At 39.2% G+C, this 20,902-nt stretch overlaps 1 protein-coding gene across 3 annotated transcripts in view; it reads right to left on the bottom strand.

Moving 5' to 3' along the window:
* Positions 1-20,902, bottom strand: part of abcc1.L (ATP binding cassette subfamily C member 1 L homeolog) — a 78,942-nt gene that overhangs the window by 28,629 nt on the left and 29,411 nt on the right. For all 3 annotated transcript variants that reach the window (XM_018236334.2, XM_018236333.2, XM_018236335.2), the window contains exons 3-15: positions 19,153-19,278; positions 17,490-17,627; positions 15,887-16,012; positions 12,876-12,937; positions 11,309-11,440; positions 10,644-10,868; positions 6,996-7,173; positions 6,750-6,911; positions 6,207-6,299; positions 5,099-5,302; positions 1,881-2,027; positions 831-918; positions 437-506 (exon numbers count right to left, since the gene is read on the bottom strand). In XM_018236334.2, coding sequence (XP_018091823.1) covers positions 437-506; positions 831-918; positions 1,881-2,027; positions 5,099-5,302; positions 6,207-6,299; positions 6,750-6,911; positions 6,996-7,173; positions 10,644-10,868; positions 11,309-11,440; positions 12,876-12,937; positions 15,887-16,012; positions 17,490-17,627; positions 19,153-19,278 — 1,751 coding nt within the window. The remainder of the gene's footprint in view (positions 1-436; positions 507-830; positions 919-1,880; positions 2,028-5,098; positions 5,303-6,206; positions 6,300-6,749; positions 6,912-6,995; positions 7,174-10,643; positions 10,869-11,308; positions 11,441-12,875; positions 12,938-15,886; positions 16,013-17,489; positions 17,628-19,152; positions 19,279-20,902) is intronic.

Raw genomic sequence — 20,902 nt, 5'->3', positions numbered from 1 at the left:
TTTGAATCAAATGATTCGAACTAAAAATCGTTCGACTATTCGACCATTCGATAGTCTCGAAAGTCTTTTTAAGAAAAAACTTTGACCCCCTAGTTCGCCACCTAAAAGCTACCGAAGTCAATGTTAGCCTATGGGGAAGGTCCCCATAGGCTTTCCAAGTTTTTTCTGATCGAAGGATAATCCTTCGATCAATGGATTAAAATCCTTCGATTCGAAGGATTTAATTGTTCGATCGAACGAATTGTGCAAACTACTTCGACTTCGATATTTGAAGGATTTTAATTCGCCAGTCAAATATCGAGGGTTAATAAACCCTCGATATTCGACCCTTAATACATTTGCCCCGAAATATACATCAGCCATGCATCCTCCAATAAATAAAAGATATACAGTAGAATAAAGTCCAATTTGGGTAACTAATAAAAAAAAATCTTACTCTTCAAGTGAGGGAGGATCATTCCTAGACCAGGAAAACGTAGCATCCTTCATGTTAATACAGCCATCAGCTAAGGAAAAAAGAGGAAAAGGCTATACTTACATTGTCTTTATTAATGTATATGTATAACTAAAAAAATTAAGATTTCACTGTATGCAAGAACAAATGCATTTTGCATCCAGCATCAGTCTGATGTTGAATATGTGGTTTGCCTATTGTTTCAGCTGCCCAGAAAAGAATACTACATTTTTTAGCCCTGCTCTTCAATGTTTTAGCTTTATGGGTGGTAAGAAAGAGATCCACCCGCAACCCGAAGATTTTGTGCAGAAGCCACACATCACTAATCCAAACTATAAATATTCCCAAATGCAAAAAATGTAAAAATGGAATTTACAGCTCTTTTGTGGCTCTCGGATGATGCTCTCTGGTTCCAGTTCTTCGTGTGACAGGAATACCCTTAGGCGCTTCAGTGAGACGCTCGCCTAGATTAAAATACATTCAGGCATTTAGGCTGGTTTAAAGGACAAGGAAAGTTAAAATAAAGAAGTAGCTAGAAATGTTGTACATTATGTTCTGGGCTTCTGTACCAGCCCAAGGCAACCAAAGTCCTTTAGCAGTAAAGATCTGTGTCTCCAAAGATGCCCCAGTAGCTCCCCATCTTCTTTTCTGCTGATTCACTGCACATGCTCTGTGCTGCTGTCACTTACTGAGCTTAGGGATCCACTCACAATATACAGTACACATAGAATATAAATGTCACAATATAAGGCTGATTAGTAATTAAAACTAGGGATGCACTGAATCCACTTTTTTGGATTCGGCCGAACCCCCGAATACTTCGTGAAAGATTCGGCCGAATACCGAACCGAATCCGAACCCTAATTTGCATATGCAAATTAGGGGCGGGAAGGGGAAAACATTTTTTACTTCCTTTACTCTCTAACAAAAAGTCACGCAATTTCCCTCCCCGCTCCTAATTTGCATATGCAAATTAGGATTCGGATTCGGTTCGGCCGGGTAGAAGGATTCGGCCGAATCCGAATCCTGCTGAAAAAGGCCGAATCCTGGCCGAATACCGAACCGAATCCTGGATTCGGTGCATCCCTAATTAATACAGATAATTACTACATGGCAGCACATAAACCAGTGCAATTAGCATCAGAATTTAATAATCAGCCCTGTAGCATCAGCTTATATTACAGGACATTCTCAATTTCTGCCGGATAATTTACAACAAACCCTAAGCTTAGCTTTTCATCAGCTGCTCAGAGCCCACTGAGCATGTTAATGTCACAGACACTATCCAAGATGGTGACCCCCTGTGATAAGTTTGAAGCTGAAACTTTAGGCTGGTGCAATAAGTTCAGTATCAAAAATATGGCATTTTTAGCCACATTCTTTTTTAATTGATATGTAGAAAAGAGTAAAGGTTCTGGAATCTTACCTGCACCATGCTGCTGATAACCATGGGCAACATGTTCAAGGGGAACCTGAGAATATTAAATAAGGCCAAAGAAACAAAGGCCTTCTCTGCATCCAGGACATTTTGTTCATCGCTCAGAACATAAACTGCAAACGTAGACAAAGCTACCTGGAAAGAGGAGGGAACAAGAGATTGTAAGAGACAGAAAGAAAATAATAAACGGATACAGGCCTATTGCACACAACATGCTTTAATCACTTCAAAACCCAAACTATGACATTCTCCAACACTACAGATAACAGTAAAGAGCTGAATGCACATTTTGACTGCCGCAACACTCCATGATTGGACAACAACAAGCCAAACACCTTGGGGCATACTTATAAAGGAATGAAAAGGCAGCTGTCCAAGAATATACACCAAATGCCTATACAAGTTTATAGGTGCAAGGTGTATTTTCAGAGAAAACAATGTGGCACAAAATGATAGCATATTCTTAAAGGGATGGTTCACTACAAGTTAACTTTTAGAGTGTTATAGAGTTGCCAAATCTAAGCAATTTTTCAATTGGTCTTCATTATTTATTTCATATCGTTTTTTTAATTATTTGTCTTTTTCGTGAGACTCTTTCCAGCTTTCAAATGCTCACTGACCCCATCTAAAAACAAATGCTCTGTAAGGCTCACATGTATTGTTATTGCTACTTTGTATTACTCATCTGTCTATTCAGACCCTCTCCAATTCCTATTCCTGTATCTTATTCAAATCGTTGCATGGTTGCTAATGTATTTGGACACTAGCAACCAGATAGCTTTTTATTCAAATCTGCAATTTTAGCAAACTAACGCAATATAATAAAAAATGAAGACCAATTGCAAATTGTCTCAGAATATCACTCTCTGCATCATACTAAAAATGAACTCAAAGGTGAATGACCCGGTCTGGCCAGAGTTACACTTAAGGTGGACATACTCGGGCCGATAAAAGCTGCTGACAGACCGAGTCGGCAGCTTATTGGCCCGTGTATGGGGCCCTACGACGGGCTTCCTCGATCAATATCTTGATGTCGATCGGATAGGACTAAAAATCCTGTCGGATCGTGGCCGCATCTTTTCGTTGATGCAGTCCCACGATCTGACCGCCCGTTAGCCATTGTTAGGATCCGATCGTTGGACCCTAGGGCCCACGATCGGATCAGCCCGATATTGCCCATCTCAAGGTGGGCATATCAGGGAGAGATCGGCTCGTTTGGCGACATTGCCAAACAAGCGGATCTCTCCGTGTATGGCCACCTTTACTTTCATCTCATTTATTAAGAATTCTACTAGTCCTTTTAAGTATTTTTAAAGGGACTAATTTTACACACACACAAACGTCTGTATTGTACTTCAAATTTTCAGCAAAAAAAAAAAAAAAAGTAAAGCAGCCTTCCCTACACCATGTACAGTGTATATGGCCCAGAGCAGCAAGTTCTACTTTACTTTATCTTCTGTCTTCTCTCATCCTTATACTAATGTAAGCATGAACCTAGACCAGAGCATTTTCCATGTACAATATTCTCCTTATAAACAATACATAGTTTATCCTAATGTGGGTGTAATATATTTTCCCTGGCACATCATGAAATAAAAGACAGCGTTCAGTGCAATATTGGAACACATACACAGCTAGAGTCCATGTTCCAGTTGTTATATTGAGAAAACCCTGAAACAGAATCTTTATTTTGATCCTAGACTATGTCTAGAACTAAGCACAAAAGGGAACAGAAAAAGAGGACTTGCATGTGATGTGGATACCGTAACATGTTACTCAGCAAAGTGAAAATACATCTGCTTCACTCTCAGCAAAACAAGATGCAATGGTTATCCCTTGACACCTCCAAAAACACAGGACAAGTGAGTAACCCACTACTGAAAAGGGAACTGTCACTCAAAGTAATAATTTCTAATTCTTTTCTAATCATGTTAGTTGCACCAAATAAACTTTATTTACACTATATTTTTTGCATTTTGTTTCCTTCAGTCTTGGAATTACACAATAACAGCAAGCAGGCATGAGCCTTAGTTATTAAGACAAATTGCGTATCACCCCAAAATCTTGTGTATGCACCGGAATGGGGGACCTAATACCCATGTGCAATGGATTACACAATTCTAGATAGGGTTGCCTGGTTTTGACCTGGACAGCCGGTAATTTTGAAGGTCTGCCCGGGTCAAAACTATGATTGACACGCCTATCAGCCAATCAATGTGTCATAGTGCAGCCCCCAACATCACGATCCACCCTCCTCCGCGGCCCGCCCCGCCCCCTCTGCATCACAGCCCCGCCCCTGCCCGGTCTCCACTGCGATAAAAGGTGGCAATGTTAATTATAGAGCCTGATTCAGATCAAATAAAGTAGTAAAAGAACAGATCAGCCGATGTTCAGCCCTTGACAGCAATCGTATGAAAGTTATGTCCAACAAAAGCTAGCGACACTCTCCCACTAATATCGTAAGAACAGCAAAACATGCAGAGATATTATCAGTAGCTGACAGAAATGTTCTAACCTGTCCGAACGACCGATCGCCATGGCACGAAAAATGTTGGGACACTCCACACGCGGCCCAAAAACCATACGAATCTGAGATTCGTACGATTAAATCTTTGCGCCTATAGCCAGCTTTAGGCATAGAAGCGGGCCAGATAATATTTGATTGACAGCTCAGATATTTAAACACCTTTATAACATGGATGGATGTTTTAATGAATATAATGATTTGTGTTGCATGTTTAAATTTGCAAAGGACTTTCATTATGCAGCTTTTATGTGGAGGTGACAGGTCCGCTTGAAGGGCAGATATTCCACTGCCCAAATTAGAGGTTCACTCCATTCTGTGATATGCTACACTCTGCAGATATTCCCAGGTTTTCAATGTTATTTAGTACACAGACCATCATTTTTTGGGTCGAAATGACATGACTGAGCATAATTTTGATGGAAAAGATGCACAGATACAGTTTATTTGGTGGGTGCCCTAAACAGCTCTGACAGTAATACTTAGGTAAATGGTGTCTTTGTTATTTCCTGCCATGATGAAAATAGCAATAGAGGTGCAGGCAGAACTGTAATTTACTCTATGATTGTGTGTCTACATTCAATCAGAAACTATAAACGTCTATTTTTTTAGCGCTAATACAGACTTAAATGTACCATATTCGAGGTTTACCGATTCCATCGCTTCGTTCACAGTTACTTACCAGGAAAGGTGCACAGACCCAGGTGAAGGTTCCCACGGCAGACAGGTATGCAGATTTCTTCAGAACATTCAATTCGTCCTTTCGGATCCCAAGGACTTTTTCCTTAAAGGCTAATTCCCAGGCATAAAGCTTAAGCACTTTGATGCCATTTAGAATTTCGTTCATGAGTTTTATTCTGTTGTCTTTGCACTTCATCTGGACAACCTAAAAGTAATGAAGAAAACAAAAACAAAATAACATTTAACAAGGAAGTCCTTCATTCTTTCAATCTGCCATGCCAGTCACAAAAGTCCAAACTTGAGACATCTGTCATGAAATTCAAAATCACCGATATCAGGAAGGCAGAAAATATTTTCTCTAATGTGACAACTGTATAGAACACAAAATACGCAATTGGCTTTATCCCTTTATTAGGCACCCCCAAGTGATTGTATTGACTTACCTGAAACCCCGGGCCGGTGCTCCTATCAGCAGAAAACTGCACTGGCCCCTGGTTATACCAGTGAGCACCATGGAGCAACCCTCTTCAGTCTTCCTCTTTCTTTGCGCGGCTGTGAATGTGAAGTAGAACGAAATGCCGAACTTTAACTAAAAATTTGGCTATTTCGTTCAGCTGCGCATGCGTTTTCCCCGGGAAATTTGAAGCAAGAAGAAGCCGGAAGAGGAGCCTCTTCTTCGGGGCGGCAATCTCCCTGAACTGCCTTCCGCCTGCTATAATGAGAGAACACCAGCGCAATGGCACTCGCGGTGCTTCAACTTCCGAAGTTAACCGAAGTTGCCTCACAAGGATACTTCGGAAATCGAAGCACCGAGAGTGCATTGCCGCAGGCGACTTATCATTTAACAAGCGGAAGACAGTTCGGGAGATTGCCGCCCCGAAGAAGAGGCGATAAGTCGCCAGGCGACTAAATCTGCTTGAATCTGCCTGCGTGCCCCTGCCCTTAGATGCTGATGACTACGCTAGGCTAATCCTGTAGTTGACTGCTTTTATGTAATATATCTGTAGTGATGTATCTGTAGTGCACATTGGAACCACAGCCTGACCTCCACGTTCTGAGTTGCCATAAGCAGGACTCGGGTCACATCTCCTCATTGAACCATTACCTACCTGATACTTTTTGGTTTTCATTGCAATCACTGCGTTCACAGGAACCAACAGGACCATGACTGCTATACCTGCTAGCACAGATGGGCCCAGGTTCTAAAATGAGAAAAATAATATGTATTTATAAAAATATCAATAATAATAACAACAAGTCGCTTGGGTACCCACTAATTTATTCTTTATTATGATAAAAAGGTTATTTTATACTGGCTCTTTGGACCTGCTAAATAACCAGTTTATAATACTCAAGAGCCATGAATATCTAATAAAATATATCCTTGTAACCAACATCATTGCTTATAATCAATGCTTTATGATATCATTTGTGTCACACGACTCCCTGAACTGTATACAAATACTTCTCTATTATGCAAATAAATGGAGGAAGGTGCAATGAGAAAAGATGTTTTAAAGCTAATATTCAAGTGCTATACAAGCACTAAGGGCAGATGATGAAGGATGTAATTCAGCTTCAAATGAAAGGCCACAGGTAGCCCATCTATGAAATAATTGATAGTGAAAAGGTATGGAAGAATCCAGACTCACCTGCCACAACAAGTAAAATGCCAATATAACCTGAAGAGGAGCAGACCAAATCATGTTTATGTAAGTTGCCAAATCCATAAACCTCTGCGCGTCCACAGACATTAGGTTTACAATTTCGCCAATTGTGGAAGTACGACGGGCAGAGTTGTTGATGACCAGAGCCTGAGGAATAAGAAGATGCATGTAAGTAAACAGCCATGAAGACGACTGAAGGGGACTGATTCACTAACAATGCATCTTTTGTACCTTACGGTAGACAAGTCCGACAACAGCAGTTTTCAGTCTCATGCCGGTGACGAAGCAGATATGAAAGTATTTGTGAAGGATGAGGGTCTGAAGACAGGCGCAGAAGAACAACAGAAATGTGTATAGGTACCCGTGCCAATCTGGGGCATCCTTATCACCAACAAACCTTATGAGCAACCTGAAAGAAATCAAAATAAGGACAGTTACCTTACTAGTAGGGCCCTAATTTGACACATTTATGCCAGAATATATATATATATATATATATATATATATATATATATATATATATATATATATATATATATATATATATATATATATATATATATATATATATATATATATATATATATATATATAGCAGGGAATGAAGATCGCACTCACAGGTCTTAGAAGTGATAAATTTCTCTTTATTCAGTGGACAATCGCTGATTTTTCGGCTGACACGACAGCCTTTCTCAAAGTGCAAAAATGGTTCAAATAAACAAAATAAATACCAAGTGTGGCGGGAAACACAAAGGAGCAACCGAAGGCAGGGGAAGTGACGTGTAAAAGACCTCATCAGTGACTGGTCTTTTACACGTCACTTCCCCTGCCTTCGGTTGCTCCTTTGTGTTTCCCGCCACACTTGGTATTTATTTCGTTTATTTGAACCATTTTTGCACTTTGAGAAAGGCTGTCGTGTCAGCCGAAACGTCAGCGATTGTCCACTGAATAAAGAGAAATTTATCACTTCTAAGACCTGTGAGTGCGATCTTCATTCCCTGCTCTACATTTGATCCTCTAACAAGGACTGCACCCAGGCACGGTTGATGTCATTTTCGTGAGTGCCGGTTTTCTTCCTTCACTATATATCTATATCTATATATATATATATATATATATATATATATATATATATATATATATATCCCCCCAGGCAAATTAAAATGTCACTAGCCCTTACTGACAATTGCAGAAATAGAAGTATAGACATTAGAGAACTGATATTTAGCTCACACATCATCAGGTTTTTTGAGTTGAGAGGTTTAGATACCATTCTAGAAATTTTTGTCATGTGCATTAACTGGGTGACATAAGTAAATATATGACTAAAAAGCACGAGTCAGTGACTGCAACTCGATTTCCCCTTTTCTACAGGCGGTCTTTCAATCTGCATATAAAGCAGTATGTGTAGTAAAAGCTTCATGGAAGTGATTAAAATGCTGGTGGCAAAAGTGACAAGTGTGCTCATTGCCAATTTCTCCATTTATACTTATTGAGGTATCTAGTTCTGTAGCCTCTACAGATAATGTACAATTATAAGATACCGTTATCACTTGGCTATTTTAATACAAAAGGCAATTATATTATTTAGAACATTCTGATGGCAACAGTCTTTATTTTTTTACATACATGTCCATGAGTATAGTACAACTGTCCCTTACAAATGGATTGCAAGTGTGGGAGGCAAGGCCGCCATCAGGGGGGGACAGGGGGGACAAGCGTACCGGGCCCGGGCATGAAGGGGGGCCCGGCAGCGCTGCATTTTTTTGAAGATCCGGGCCCCCCTTACGAGCACCCGAGCCGTACGTCTTGCCTCTTCAGTGCCGAATGCGGAAGTGCCGAAAAGCCGAAGCCGATGCGACGAAAAGACCCGAAGTCACGGAAAAAGCCGAAGTCCCGAAGCGCCGAAAAGACCCGAAGTCACGAAAACAGCCGAAGCCGAAGTCCTGAAGCAGCGCAAAGACCCGAAGTCACGAAAACAGCCGAAGCCGAAGTCCTGAAGCGGTGAAAAGACCCGAAGTCACGAAAGGAGGCGAAGTTGAAGTACTGAAGCCATGAGTTCAATTCTACTGAACACCAGTTTGTGTTTTTTTTTTTTTTAATCCCCTGGCCACCAATGTATTATTTTAATATTCTATAGGCCCCTGCCACCAATCTTTTTTTTTAAAACTTTTGTTTTTGGGGCCCCAATTTTTTTTTTAACTCGTAAGGGGCCCCTTGCCACCATTGTTTTTTTTTGGGTTTTTTTTTTAAAAAAAAAATTAATTTTCTTTTTGGTGGCCCCAAATTTTTTTAACTTGTAAGGGGGCCCCTGCCACCAGTTTTTTTTTTTTTCAAAAAAAAATTATTTTTTTAAATTTTTTTTGGGGCCCCAATTTGTTTTTAACTTGTAAGGGGGCCGGCCCCTGTCACCATTTTTTTTTTTTTCAAAAAAAAATTTTTTTCTCCAAATTTTTTTTTTGGGGCCCCAATTTGTTTTTAACTTATAAGGGGGCCCCTGCCGCCAATGTTTTTTTTTTTTTTTCAAAAAAAAATTAATTTTTTCTCCAAATTTTTTTTTTGGGGCCCCAATTTGTTTTTAACTTATAAGGGGGCCCCTGCCGCCAATGTTTTTTTTTTTTTTTCAAAAAAAAATTAATTTTTTTTCAAATTTTTTTTTGGGGCCCCAATTTGTTTTTAACTTATAAGGGGGCCCCTGCCGCCAATGTTTTTTTTTTTTTTTCAAAAAAAAATTAATTTTTTTTCAAATTTTTTTTTGGGGCCCCAATTTGTTTTTAACTTAGAAGGGGGCCCCTGCCACCAATGTTTGTTTATTTTTTAGTTTTTTTTACATTTTTTTTTGTTGGGGCCCCAAGTTTTTTTTAACAGGGGGCCCCTGCCACCAATGTTTTTTAAAAAAAAAATTTTAATTTTTTTTTTTTGGGGCCCCAATTTTTTTTATAAGGGGGCCCTGACCATCAATAGCTTTTTACAACTTGTGTGGGGGGGGGGGGTTACTTTTTTAGCGCTGATGTCTGTGTGGTCTTTTAACTGCGATGTGGGCGGGATATGGGGCGGAGCTTGGTCGTCAGTGTGGGCGGGGCCCAGGGGGCCCCAAAAATTTTGTTGTACGGGGCCCCGTGATTTCTAATGGCGGCCCTGGTGGGAGGTTATCAGCTGACCAAAGTGACAGAAGTTGCATTTCTGTTAAAGGAACAGTAACATAAAAACTGTTTTCAAGTAATAAAACAAGTAAATGCAGTGGTGTCCTCCATTGGTAAAAACAAAAAAGCTGTGTTTGCTTCAGAAACTCTACTACTGCTTATATAAATAAGCTGCTGTGTAGCAATGGGGGCAGCCATACAAAGGACAAAAGGCTCAGGTTACACAGCAGATAGCAAATAAGCTCTGCAGAACATAATGGTGTTAACTGATTTAACCTGTGTCATATAGCCTTTTTTCAATTTCCACTATTGCTACACAACGGCTTGTTTATATGAACTATAGTAGTGTTGCTGGTCAGTTTTACCAGTGCAGGGCAACAGTACATGACATTTTCATTACTTTAAAACACTTTCATTTTTTGGTGTTACTGCTCTTTTAAGGAACGTCTGTCAGTCTGGTGTGGCTCATGAGATCAGGATCCACAAATACTCGTCCACCAGTCTGGCTAGGAAACCATGTAAAAAAACCCGGACTTCCTTCCATTTCCTCTCTATTATTGCCCAGTATCTGTATATTAATCTCTAAAAGTTATCTCTAAAGGTTCCTTGAACAAAGAGAACCCAGAGTGCTTTGTCATCTATTTGTGCTTGATTTCAATAAATTGCATTTTTTTTTTTTTAATGTTTTTAGTATTTTCAGATGAAGCAGAGTTACTGTTATGCACAGTGGACTTACTGTAAGATCTGTGGTCCAGAAAACATCAAAACATCATGAAAGATTTTAAAGAAACAGCTAATGAAAAAGTAAGGGCCAAAGGTTTTGTAAAGTGATTTAAGCAAGGATGGCTCCACTTCCTTAGGGGCTGGTTTCACAATGAGAGCCTCTGCTTCCTCTCTGACGTCTTCCTTTGAGTTTACACTGGCTTGCTTTTTGGGAGAGTACACCATTTTCAAAGGGACCCTGTAAAAAAAAAAAAAATGTAAAAATCACATAGTATATGTCAACAGATTTTCTGCAGAGACATATGCCGTGTAGGGAATCAAGAGGGGATCAGTTTAAAGGGTTTTTTTTTTGTACAACAATAAATAGTCAGAAATCACAACTTGGTTTTGGTGGCAAAAGAGAAATATAGAGGGTGCACCCTAACTTTCAAATGATAAAGTCAGGAGGTGGAAATGAGGTGGAATTTTCTAAATGAAACAGAATGAGAAAATTGTAGCTCATTAACAGCATCAAACGACCCATGCACTATTAGCTTGGCTGCATCTTGATATCTTTTGAAAAGCAGAACAGCATAAGCATCAATTGCATTTAATTCAGCTGTTTATAGATCTAGCAAAAGGACTTCATCTCCAAAAATGTTTGGTTTTTTATTTTTTTGAAAAGCACCAAAATCTTACTTTTTGGCTTTGTTGTATTCCTTTTCCCAGTTCTTGGATAGGACAGGTACAACTTCCATTGATGTGTCTTCTTTATTTAAGGACCATAAATCTTTAGCTTCCAATGGTCTTTTATATCCCTGAACCATCATCCTACAGAAGAAAGGCAGCAACAGTATTAAGGACAAACACATTGACAAAATATCCATGTTACGCTGCCAACAGCTTATTTGCCCCTGTGTGGGGCCCTCAGACAGGCTTCCCCGATCGATATCTGGTTGAAAGTAGTCCAGATCTCGATCGGGCAGGTTAAAGAAACCCGTTGATGCGGTCCTGCAATCCGACCACCCGTATAGCCTCCATTCTGATCCGATCGTTGGCCGGCAATCAGATCAGCCCGATATCGCACACCTCAATGTGGGCATATATGGGGCGAGAGATCCGCTCGTTTGGCAACATCGCCAAACGAGCAGATCTCCCTGTATATGGCCACCTTAAAGGAGAAGGAAACCCCCAGGGCGCTAAACCCCTCCCCCTCCCCTGTGCTGCCCCCCCTCCCTCCTCCCCCCTGGCCTACCTGTCCCCCTGGGCAAATGCCCCTAACTTTTTACTCACCCCTCTGCGCAGGTCCTGTCCACGGAGTTTGCAGTCGCCATCTTCTCCCACGCGCGTCTTCTTCCTGCTCTGATCGGCGTTTTCTGGCGCATGCGCAGTAGGAACAGGTACCGGTACGGCTCTACTGCGCATGCGCCGAATGTCACGAAGTTTTCCGATTTCACTTCGTGACATTCGGCGCATGCGCAGTAGAGCCGTACCGGTACCTGTTCCTACTGTGCATGCGCCAGAAAACGCCGATCAGAGCAGGAAGAAGACACGCGTGGGAGAAGATGGCGACTGCGAACTCCGTGGACAGGACCTGCGCAGAGGGGTGAGTAAAAAGTTAGGGGCATTTGCCCAGGGGGACAGGTAGGCCAGGGGGGAGGAGGGAGGGGGGCAGCACAGGGGAGGGGGGAGGGGTTTAGCGCCCTGGGGGTTTCCTTCTCCTTTAAGACTCACGCCATAGTAGAGTTGCCAGAAACATACATAGCGAGAAGTTGAATAAATAAAGCCTTATGGCTTCTTTGGCATTCTGCTCTCATGCTTTTGTCTGCTGCAGAGAAAAGGATGAATAATGATTCATCTGATACGTGACTATTTCCCAATTCTCAGAAAATCAAAAGAAAATGTTTATCTCTGTTGTACTTGAGAAGATGTATTGATGATGGTACTTGTTCACAATACGTCAGCAGACTGAGATTTGAAGTGCAACCATTGTGTGCAAATCCCATTTATTTTATCAAGGCTTTCAAATCAATAGGAAAATACCTGGCCTTGGACAAGACCAACTATATTGTTGTGTTTATAAATACTTATATTTCGTGTTTATAAAGATTTTGTTTATAAACAAGAGAGATATGGGATCTATTATCCAAAAACCCAGGGATTCTAAATGCTCATACATATGTTATTATCAAGGCTGAATGCTAAAGGGTGGAATGTTGGCTGAATGAGTATATATCCAAGTGTATGTTTAATAAATGTAGCTTACCCACTTATCCACCAGAAAGAGATCTGGGAAAGGAAGGATGCACTTGACTCTGGACAAGGATTCTAAGGGGAAAAATGATATGGGTTGGAAAGCAAATAAATAGTGAAGCTTGGACAAGGGTTCATCTTTCAGCAGAATGAGGATCACAAAGTCAAAGTAATATTCATTTTGAGATAATTATAGCATTAAAGGGGGGTTCACCTTTAAGTTAACTTTAGTTAAAGGAACAGTAACATCAGAAAATAAAAGTGTTTTAAAGTAATACAAATATAATGCAGTGTTGCTCTGCACTGGTAAAACTGCTGTGTTTGCTTCAGAAACACTACTATTGTTTATATAAATAAGCTGCTGTGTAGCAATGGGGGCAGACATTCAACAGAGAAAAGGCTCAGGTTACACAGCAGATAAGCTCTGTAGAACATAATGGCGTTATCTGGTATCCACTATTTAACCTGTGCCATATAGCCTTTTTTCAATTTCCGCCATTGTAACACAGCAGCTTATTTATATGAACTATAGTAGTGTTTCTGAAGCAAACACATCAGTTTTACCAGTGCAGGGTAACACTACATGATATTTTCATTTCTTTAAAACACTTGGATTTTTTTTCAGGCCATCTCCTATTCATATTCCAATCTCTTGTTCAAATCAATGCATGGTTGCTAGGGTAATTTGGACCCTAGCAACCAGATTGCTGAAAGTGCAAACTGGAGAGCTGCTGAATAAAAAGTTAACTCAATACTATCAATACAATTGAAAAAAAATTGCAAATAGTCTCAGAATATGATTCTCTAAATCACACTAGGGGCCTATTTATTATGCTTCACTGTGTAAAAAATGGCATAAAAAACAGTGTATATATACACTGAAGCAATGTAAAATAAGGGTGGCAAATCTAGTGTTTGAATGGTGTAAAATTACCCACAGCTTTTTGCACCATTTTTTTCATTGAATTTCGTTTTACACAGCATAATAAATAGGCCCCAAAAATTAACTCAAAGGTGAACATCCCCTTTAACAAAAATGAATTGCGTTATACTGTGTTACAATAACATTGTGGAAAACAAAGTTTCAGTTCAGATGGTCAAAAATTGGTCAAAGATCTAAAGGCACTGTATATGGGCTGAAAACCTTTACTTTGCCCTACATTATTATAAAAAACAGGTCTTCCATTTAAAGGGATACTGTTAAGGGCAAACTTTTTTTTTTTTTTAAATACATCACTTAATAGTGCTGCTCCAGCAGACTTCTGTACTGAAATCTGTTTTTCAAAAGAGCAAACTGAGTTTTTTATATTTAACTTTGAAATCTGACATGGGGCTAGACATATTGTCATATTTCCAGGAGCCCCAGTCATGTGACTTGTGCTCTGATAAACTTCAGTCACTCTTTATTGATGTACCGTACTGCAAGTTTGAGTGATATCACCCCCCCAGCAGCCTAACAATAGAACAATGGTAAGGTAAACAGATAGCAGCTCCCTAACACAAGATAACAGCTGCCTGGTAGATATAAGAACAACACTCAATAGTAAAAAATCCAAGTCCCACTGCGACACATTCAGTTACATTGAGTAGGAGAAACAACAGCCTGTCAGAAAGCAGTTCCATCCTAAAGTGCTGGCTCTTTCTGAAAGCACATGACCAGGCAAAATGACCTGAGATGGCGCCTACACACCAATATTACAACTAAACAAATATACTTATTGGTTAAGGAATGACATTTTACATGGTAGAGTGAATTATTTGCAATTTAAACAGTGGAATTTTAAGATAAAAATGACACCAAAAAAATCATGACAGAATCCCTTTAAACCATAAAGTTCTCTTAAACATGCACAATAATTAAAATAGTCAAACATGGGCATTGCTAGAAAGGCACCTCACTATGATTATATGAGACAAATCCAAATGATTGCCTAATAATCACATTTTTCTCAGATTTCACTAATCCCCCAAAAGCCTTGAGGACTATCCCTCCCACACACATTCCACTTGTGCAACTCCTCATTTTCCAGGTTTCTAACAAAGCAGCAATAGAAGAAAAATCCATCAGTAAAGCAATGTGGTGAATGCTCACTAACCTATATACGTCACCAATTATAAAAATGTAAGGAAATGTCATAAGAAGCTAAATGTAACACTGTCAAAGAACAACTCAGGGATTATACATGTAACACAAATTCTAAAATGTGAATGACAACGACTAAGTGGCAAATTCATCAAGGGTCGAATTTCGAGGGGTTAAATCCCTCGAAATTCGACTGGGGAATAGATTCGAATAGAATCGAATAGGCAATTCGGGCGAATTTACGCGCTGGTGAATATTCGCCAGGCGAATAGGCGCTCGATCGAATATTCGCTCGAAGGATTTTCATTCGATCTAATGCCTTTTTATTCTATCAAAAACTTGGAAAACAAGCCTATGGGACTTTCCCATAGGCTTTTAAAGCAATTCGGTAGGTTTTAGGTGGCGAAGTAGGCAGTCAAAGTATTTTTAAGAGAGACAGTACTTCGACTATCGAATGGGCGAATAGTCGCAGCGTTTTTGCGCTCGATCCAGTACTTCGACTATCGAATGGCGAATAGTCGCAGCGTTTTTGCGCTCGATCTATTCGAATCATTCTACTCAGGCGAATTTACTCCAATTCGATAGTCAAGGAGCACAAAAATTCGAAGTTTTTTTTACTTCGAATCCTTCACTCGAAGTTAGTGAATCGGCCCCTTAATGTGCTTACAAACAACCAAAGCAAACTTTGCCATCTCTTTTAACATTATTCAGGTTTTGAAGCTCATGGGGTAATAACAAGAACAAACCATCTTCAGATCTAGTAACCAGCCACATAGTGAAAATCCTTTTTGCTGATTGGTTGCTATTACTAAGCAAAGAGCGAACTTCACTGTTTAATTAAATGATCCCATATCTAGCTGGGGATCAAACTGTATCTAGCGTATGGTTTGCACAACTGGCCACAGAAAATTGGGTTACATTAGGGAAACACTGTCACTTACAGGGACGTTGACTCTTTCAGAAAACAGAGGCGGTTGGTCTGGGAAGGCAGAAAGTATAAGCTCCACCAACACCAGCAAAAAGTATATAAAGAACGTGGTATCCCGAAACACATCTATCCGAGCATCCTGCGAAAAGAAGATGGGAAAAAAATCCATACATTAAGGAGGTTTTTACATTTCTTGTCATTCAAGTAAATTTCTAGTAGGTACACGAAGGCTAATAAGAACGAGTATTCCATTCTCTGCAGCAGCAAAAAGAGTTTCCTCTTAAAAAGGTATGTACTTCCAACATTTGAACCCTACGGCTTATGGTAAACAAGATGTAATCTTCATTGGTGTCAATCGGAGGCCAAAGGTGACCGCGCAGCCTTTCTTGATTTAAACCACTCTTTTACAGGCATAACATTTTTTCCCATAGATGAAAATAAAACTTGAGCTTCAGCTTCCTTTCTCCACAACAGTCTACTGGAAGACATTTTTTACCCTCCGCTGTGCTTTCTGGCTACTGAACCAGGCAAATTTGGTCCAGATGAAACACTTCACAGATCCCATCCTTTGGTTTCTATTCATTTGAATTGTATTTTTATTATTTGTGGCTTTTGAGTTATTCAGCTTTATATTTTGCAACTCTTCAATTTGCAATTTCAGTAATCTAGTTGCTAGGGTCCAAATAATCCTAGCACTGATTTCAATAAGGGACTGGAATATGAACAGAAGAGAGCCTGAATAGAAAGCGGAGTAATAAAAGGTAGCAATAACAATAAATGTGTAGCTTTACAGAGCATTTGTTTTTTTAGATGGGGTCGGTGAACGTCAGAAATAATTAAAAAACTATTAAAAAAAAGACCAACTGAAAAGTTGCTTAGAATTAGTCATTCTATAACATACTAAGGAGCATATTTATTATGCTGTGTAAAATGAAATTCGTAGAAAAAAAGAAAAAAAAGGTGTAAAATATTGCATGGTGTGTTTAATTTTACGCCATGCGGACGCCAGATTTGCCGCCAATATTTTACATTGCTTCCGGCGGAAGTTACAAAAGAAATGGTAAATATTTTGCTTTTTTTTTATGCCGTTTTTTACAAAGCGAAGCCTGACGATGGCGTTGCATGGTGTATTATCCCAACGTTATATTTACACAGCATAATAAATATGCCCCTGAAAGTTAACTTAAAGGTGAACCACCCCTTTAAATCTCTTATATTCAAATATTCACTCCTGTGTGCACTCATACTGAACTATAAGAACAAAATTATTTGTACAATTCCATACACCAACTGAACACATGGTCTACATGTTAAATTCATATTTAGCAGATGCTGAAATCGCATGGCCTTTTCCGAAACCGTGAACACATTTATAGGCAGCAGTGATTTGTAAAACCTCCTTGTGGCTAAATTCTCATATAGTTGCCAGTTATGGAGCTGCAACATGTACCTTGATAAAAAATGAATTATAGTCACTAGATATCACTGGTGTTGGGTGTCTCATTTACTCTGCTTTCCATTTAAATTAGCAGGCAGAGCTTCAGACCATACAGACCGTGACCTGAATACAGTTGAAATCTACACAATACTCTTTTGTAGGCAATAAGCTCACTTACCGGTTTTAAGGCATGTAGAACTTTGGACCTGAAGATTATTATGGCACACAACAACGTAATGATCCAGAAATTCAACATTACGCCTGAAGACTGCTTTCCTTTAATTCTCTCATACTGAATTAAAAAAGTAGCTAGCAGCTGTAAAAGCAAATTAAGAATATATTATTATAGTGCTTTTAAAATCCAGCAAAATTCTAGACTGAAATAAGCAGCACAACAAGGATACAAAAACCCTAAAACCCCCTATATTATGATAGCTAAACTGAAGGAAGATATAGGGGTAAATTTATCAAAAAGTGAAGTTTCGCCACTAGAGTGAAATTCCGCAGCTCTCAATTCATTTCTACGGGATTTTGAAAGGCGTATTTATCAATGGGTGAAAGTGAAATTTCACCCTTTGATAAATACGCCTATAAAAATCCCATAGAAATGAATGGAGAGTGGTGGAATTTCACTCTAGTTGCGGAACTTCACTATTAACTTCACTCTTTGATAAATATACCCCATAAAGTGTTAAGGGTTCAGTATAATTCCTGGACATCATGCTATGGATATGGGTTATACAGAAAGCTCCAAATTATGGAAAGGCCATAGAGTCCCATAAAGTCCATTTTATCCAAATTTTTTAAAATGTTCTCTGTAATAATAAAACAGTAGGAATCAGATGGAAGCCGAGTGTAGGACTATCCATACCAGGGATCACTTTGACATAGTTGGCCAGCTTAAATGTATTGCAATATATGGACAAATACGTTTTGTTTAAAGGGTAAGGCATTTTTTTTAGTAGTTTAAGGCACAAAATGTCTCCGTGTCCTAAATATATTGAAAATGGGTTGAGTGCAGATTTTGTGGTCACAGCATCATTGCACCCCCACTTAATGGTTTTTAAAATTTAGTGGTGAGCACAACTTTCTCTTGTTTGTTATATCTAGATCTATCTATCTATCTATCTATCTAGGTAGGTATGGGACCAGTTATCTGGAATCCCATTATCCAGAAAGCTCCGAATTACAGAAAGACTGTCTCCTATAGACTCCGTTATAATCATACAATCCAAATTTTTTAAAATGATTTCCTTTTTCTCTGTTATAATAAAACAGTTCCTTGTTCTTGATCCAAACTAAGATATAATTAATCCTTTTTTTTATATTTTTTCGTTTTTTTCATAGTTAATCCGTTTTTCAGTATGGATATTGAAAAAAACAAAAATCACTTAAATGTTACCACATTAGTGGTATTAGTTTCCTAGAACTACCCCATCTGCCTTCAAAGGACAGGGCAGAGCTGTATAAGATGGAGCTGAGGCCCGGACTGACAATCTGTGGGTTCTGGTAAAAGCCAAAGGGGCTGCTATAAGGTGCCATAGAAAGTCAGTATTTAGTGGGCTGCTGGGGGCTGTTTGGGCCTCTGTGTACCTGAAATGCCAGGGCCTATTTTGACTCTCAGTCCGGACCTCACTGGAGCAGGAAGCTTTGAGAATAGACCGATATCTGCAGTGCATGTGGTTAATATACAAAAATAAGTGCTGCAGGTGTGATATACGCCTCTCTAGATGTTCCTCAGCAAAGACACAGTGAAACATAGTAGTACCACTAAATAATGTCATGCGTTAAAGCTTAATTAAAAAAATAGCATCAACAATCCTGAACAGATATTAACTTACCATTGTTATACCAAGCACAGTTGGACTCACAACATACACTGGAGCACGATAAATACTCTGGCTCCTTTCCCAGAATGAGTAAAAGAGATCTGCCCAGCAGGCTAGCCATAAGATGAAACCTATAGCCTGCAAAGGAAATACAGCAAGTTAATAAAGCTATGCTCAGTGTCAGCACTAATCAATTACAATTTTATAAGAAAATGTACAACCAGAAAGGCAGGTTATGTACACGATACGGTCTGTAGGTTTGTGCTTAAGGGCTTCAGCACACGGCAGATTCGCAGCGCTTCGATTTCCAAAGTCATCCGAAGTTTTCTCATGAGGCAACTTCGGGCAACTTCGGAAATCGAAGCACCGCGAGTGCATTGCTGCATGCGATTTTTCATTTTAGCAGAGGGAAGGCAGTTGTCGCCCCGAAGAAGAGGCGATTAGTCACCAGGGGACTAAATCTCCCCAAATCTGCCCGTGTGCTAAAGCCCTAAGTTGAATTAGTATGTAAGCTGGAACAGGTACATTTACCTAATAATGCACAGATGTTTGTCTTAAGATAGTATTTATTTTTACATTTCTGTGCATATTTATTTTTACATTTCTGTGCTCCGCAGTAGACAACACAAGCCAGAGAGGGTGGTTTATTAAAGCTAAATGCTAATAATGGCCAAGCAAACCTACGTTTGTAAGTATGAGTTGTATGTAAGTCGGATGTTTGTAATCTGGGGACTGCCTGTAAATACATCTTCTTTGACATTATCATTAGGGGCTGCTCACCTTTAAGTTAACCTTTAGTATGTTATACAATGTCTTATTCTTAGCAGCTTTTTAATTGCCATTCATTTTGTATATCTTTTTCTTCTGCCTCCATCAGATGGGTGGATCACTGACCCCAACAGCCCGGAAAAAAATTGCTCTGTGAGGTTACAATTTTATTGTTATGGTTTCTCTTTATTGCATAACCTTCCATTCCGGCCCTCTCCTATTCAAATGCTAGTCTCTCATTTAAATGACTGTCTGGTTACTAGGGGAAACTGGAACCTATCAACCAGCTGCTGAAATTCCAAACTGAACAACTGCTGAACAAAAAGCTAAATAATTAAAAAACCATACACATTAAAAAAAACAATTGCAAATAGTCTCAGAATATGAATGTGGACATCATAATAAAAGTTAATTTAAAAGTGAACCACCCCTTTTAAAAGCAGTGTGTTAATACTTTAGAAGAGACAGTCTCCATTACTCTACTTAAGGTGTTCATGCTTGCAGCTCTTAATGTACAAAATAAACTAAAAATAAATGAAGAGTTATGCTGCAAAGTACTGAACAAACATCACTCTGTGTTCTACAAATGACAGCATCATCCATAATTCAGTCCCTGAAGACAGAGTCTAGTCCAGCGAGGAGCAAAAGAGATCCTCCCAAGCACAAGCAGTGATCCAAGGACTTTAGAGGAGCATATCCAGATGCACTTAAATTGACTCCTCATTTCTATCATGTAGATACATTATTTAAAATAATAAATTACATTAAACAAATTGTAAATGTTTTCCTTTTCTGTTGATCTAGTATAATATACTAGAACATTGCATTCTAATGTAATCCTATTGGGCTGGTCCATAGCTTAGATGTTTGAAGATGTGAATTTCAGGAAACTATTTTTTATTTTATGTATAAACCCCATCTAAATGACTTTAGAAAAGAGTTGCCTTTCCTTTATAATAAAGCTAGAAAAAAATAATTTCCCCTGTTGTGTCAG

The sequence above is a fragment of the Xenopus laevis genome, chromosome 9_10L, assembly GCF_017654675.1.
Source record: "Xenopus laevis strain J_2021 chromosome 9_10L, Xenopus_laevis_v10.1, whole genome shotgun sequence".
Lineage (NCBI taxonomy): Eukaryota > Metazoa > Chordata > Amphibia > Anura > Pipidae > Xenopus > Xenopus laevis.
This window is presented reverse-complemented; position numbering and strand designations above follow the sequence as displayed.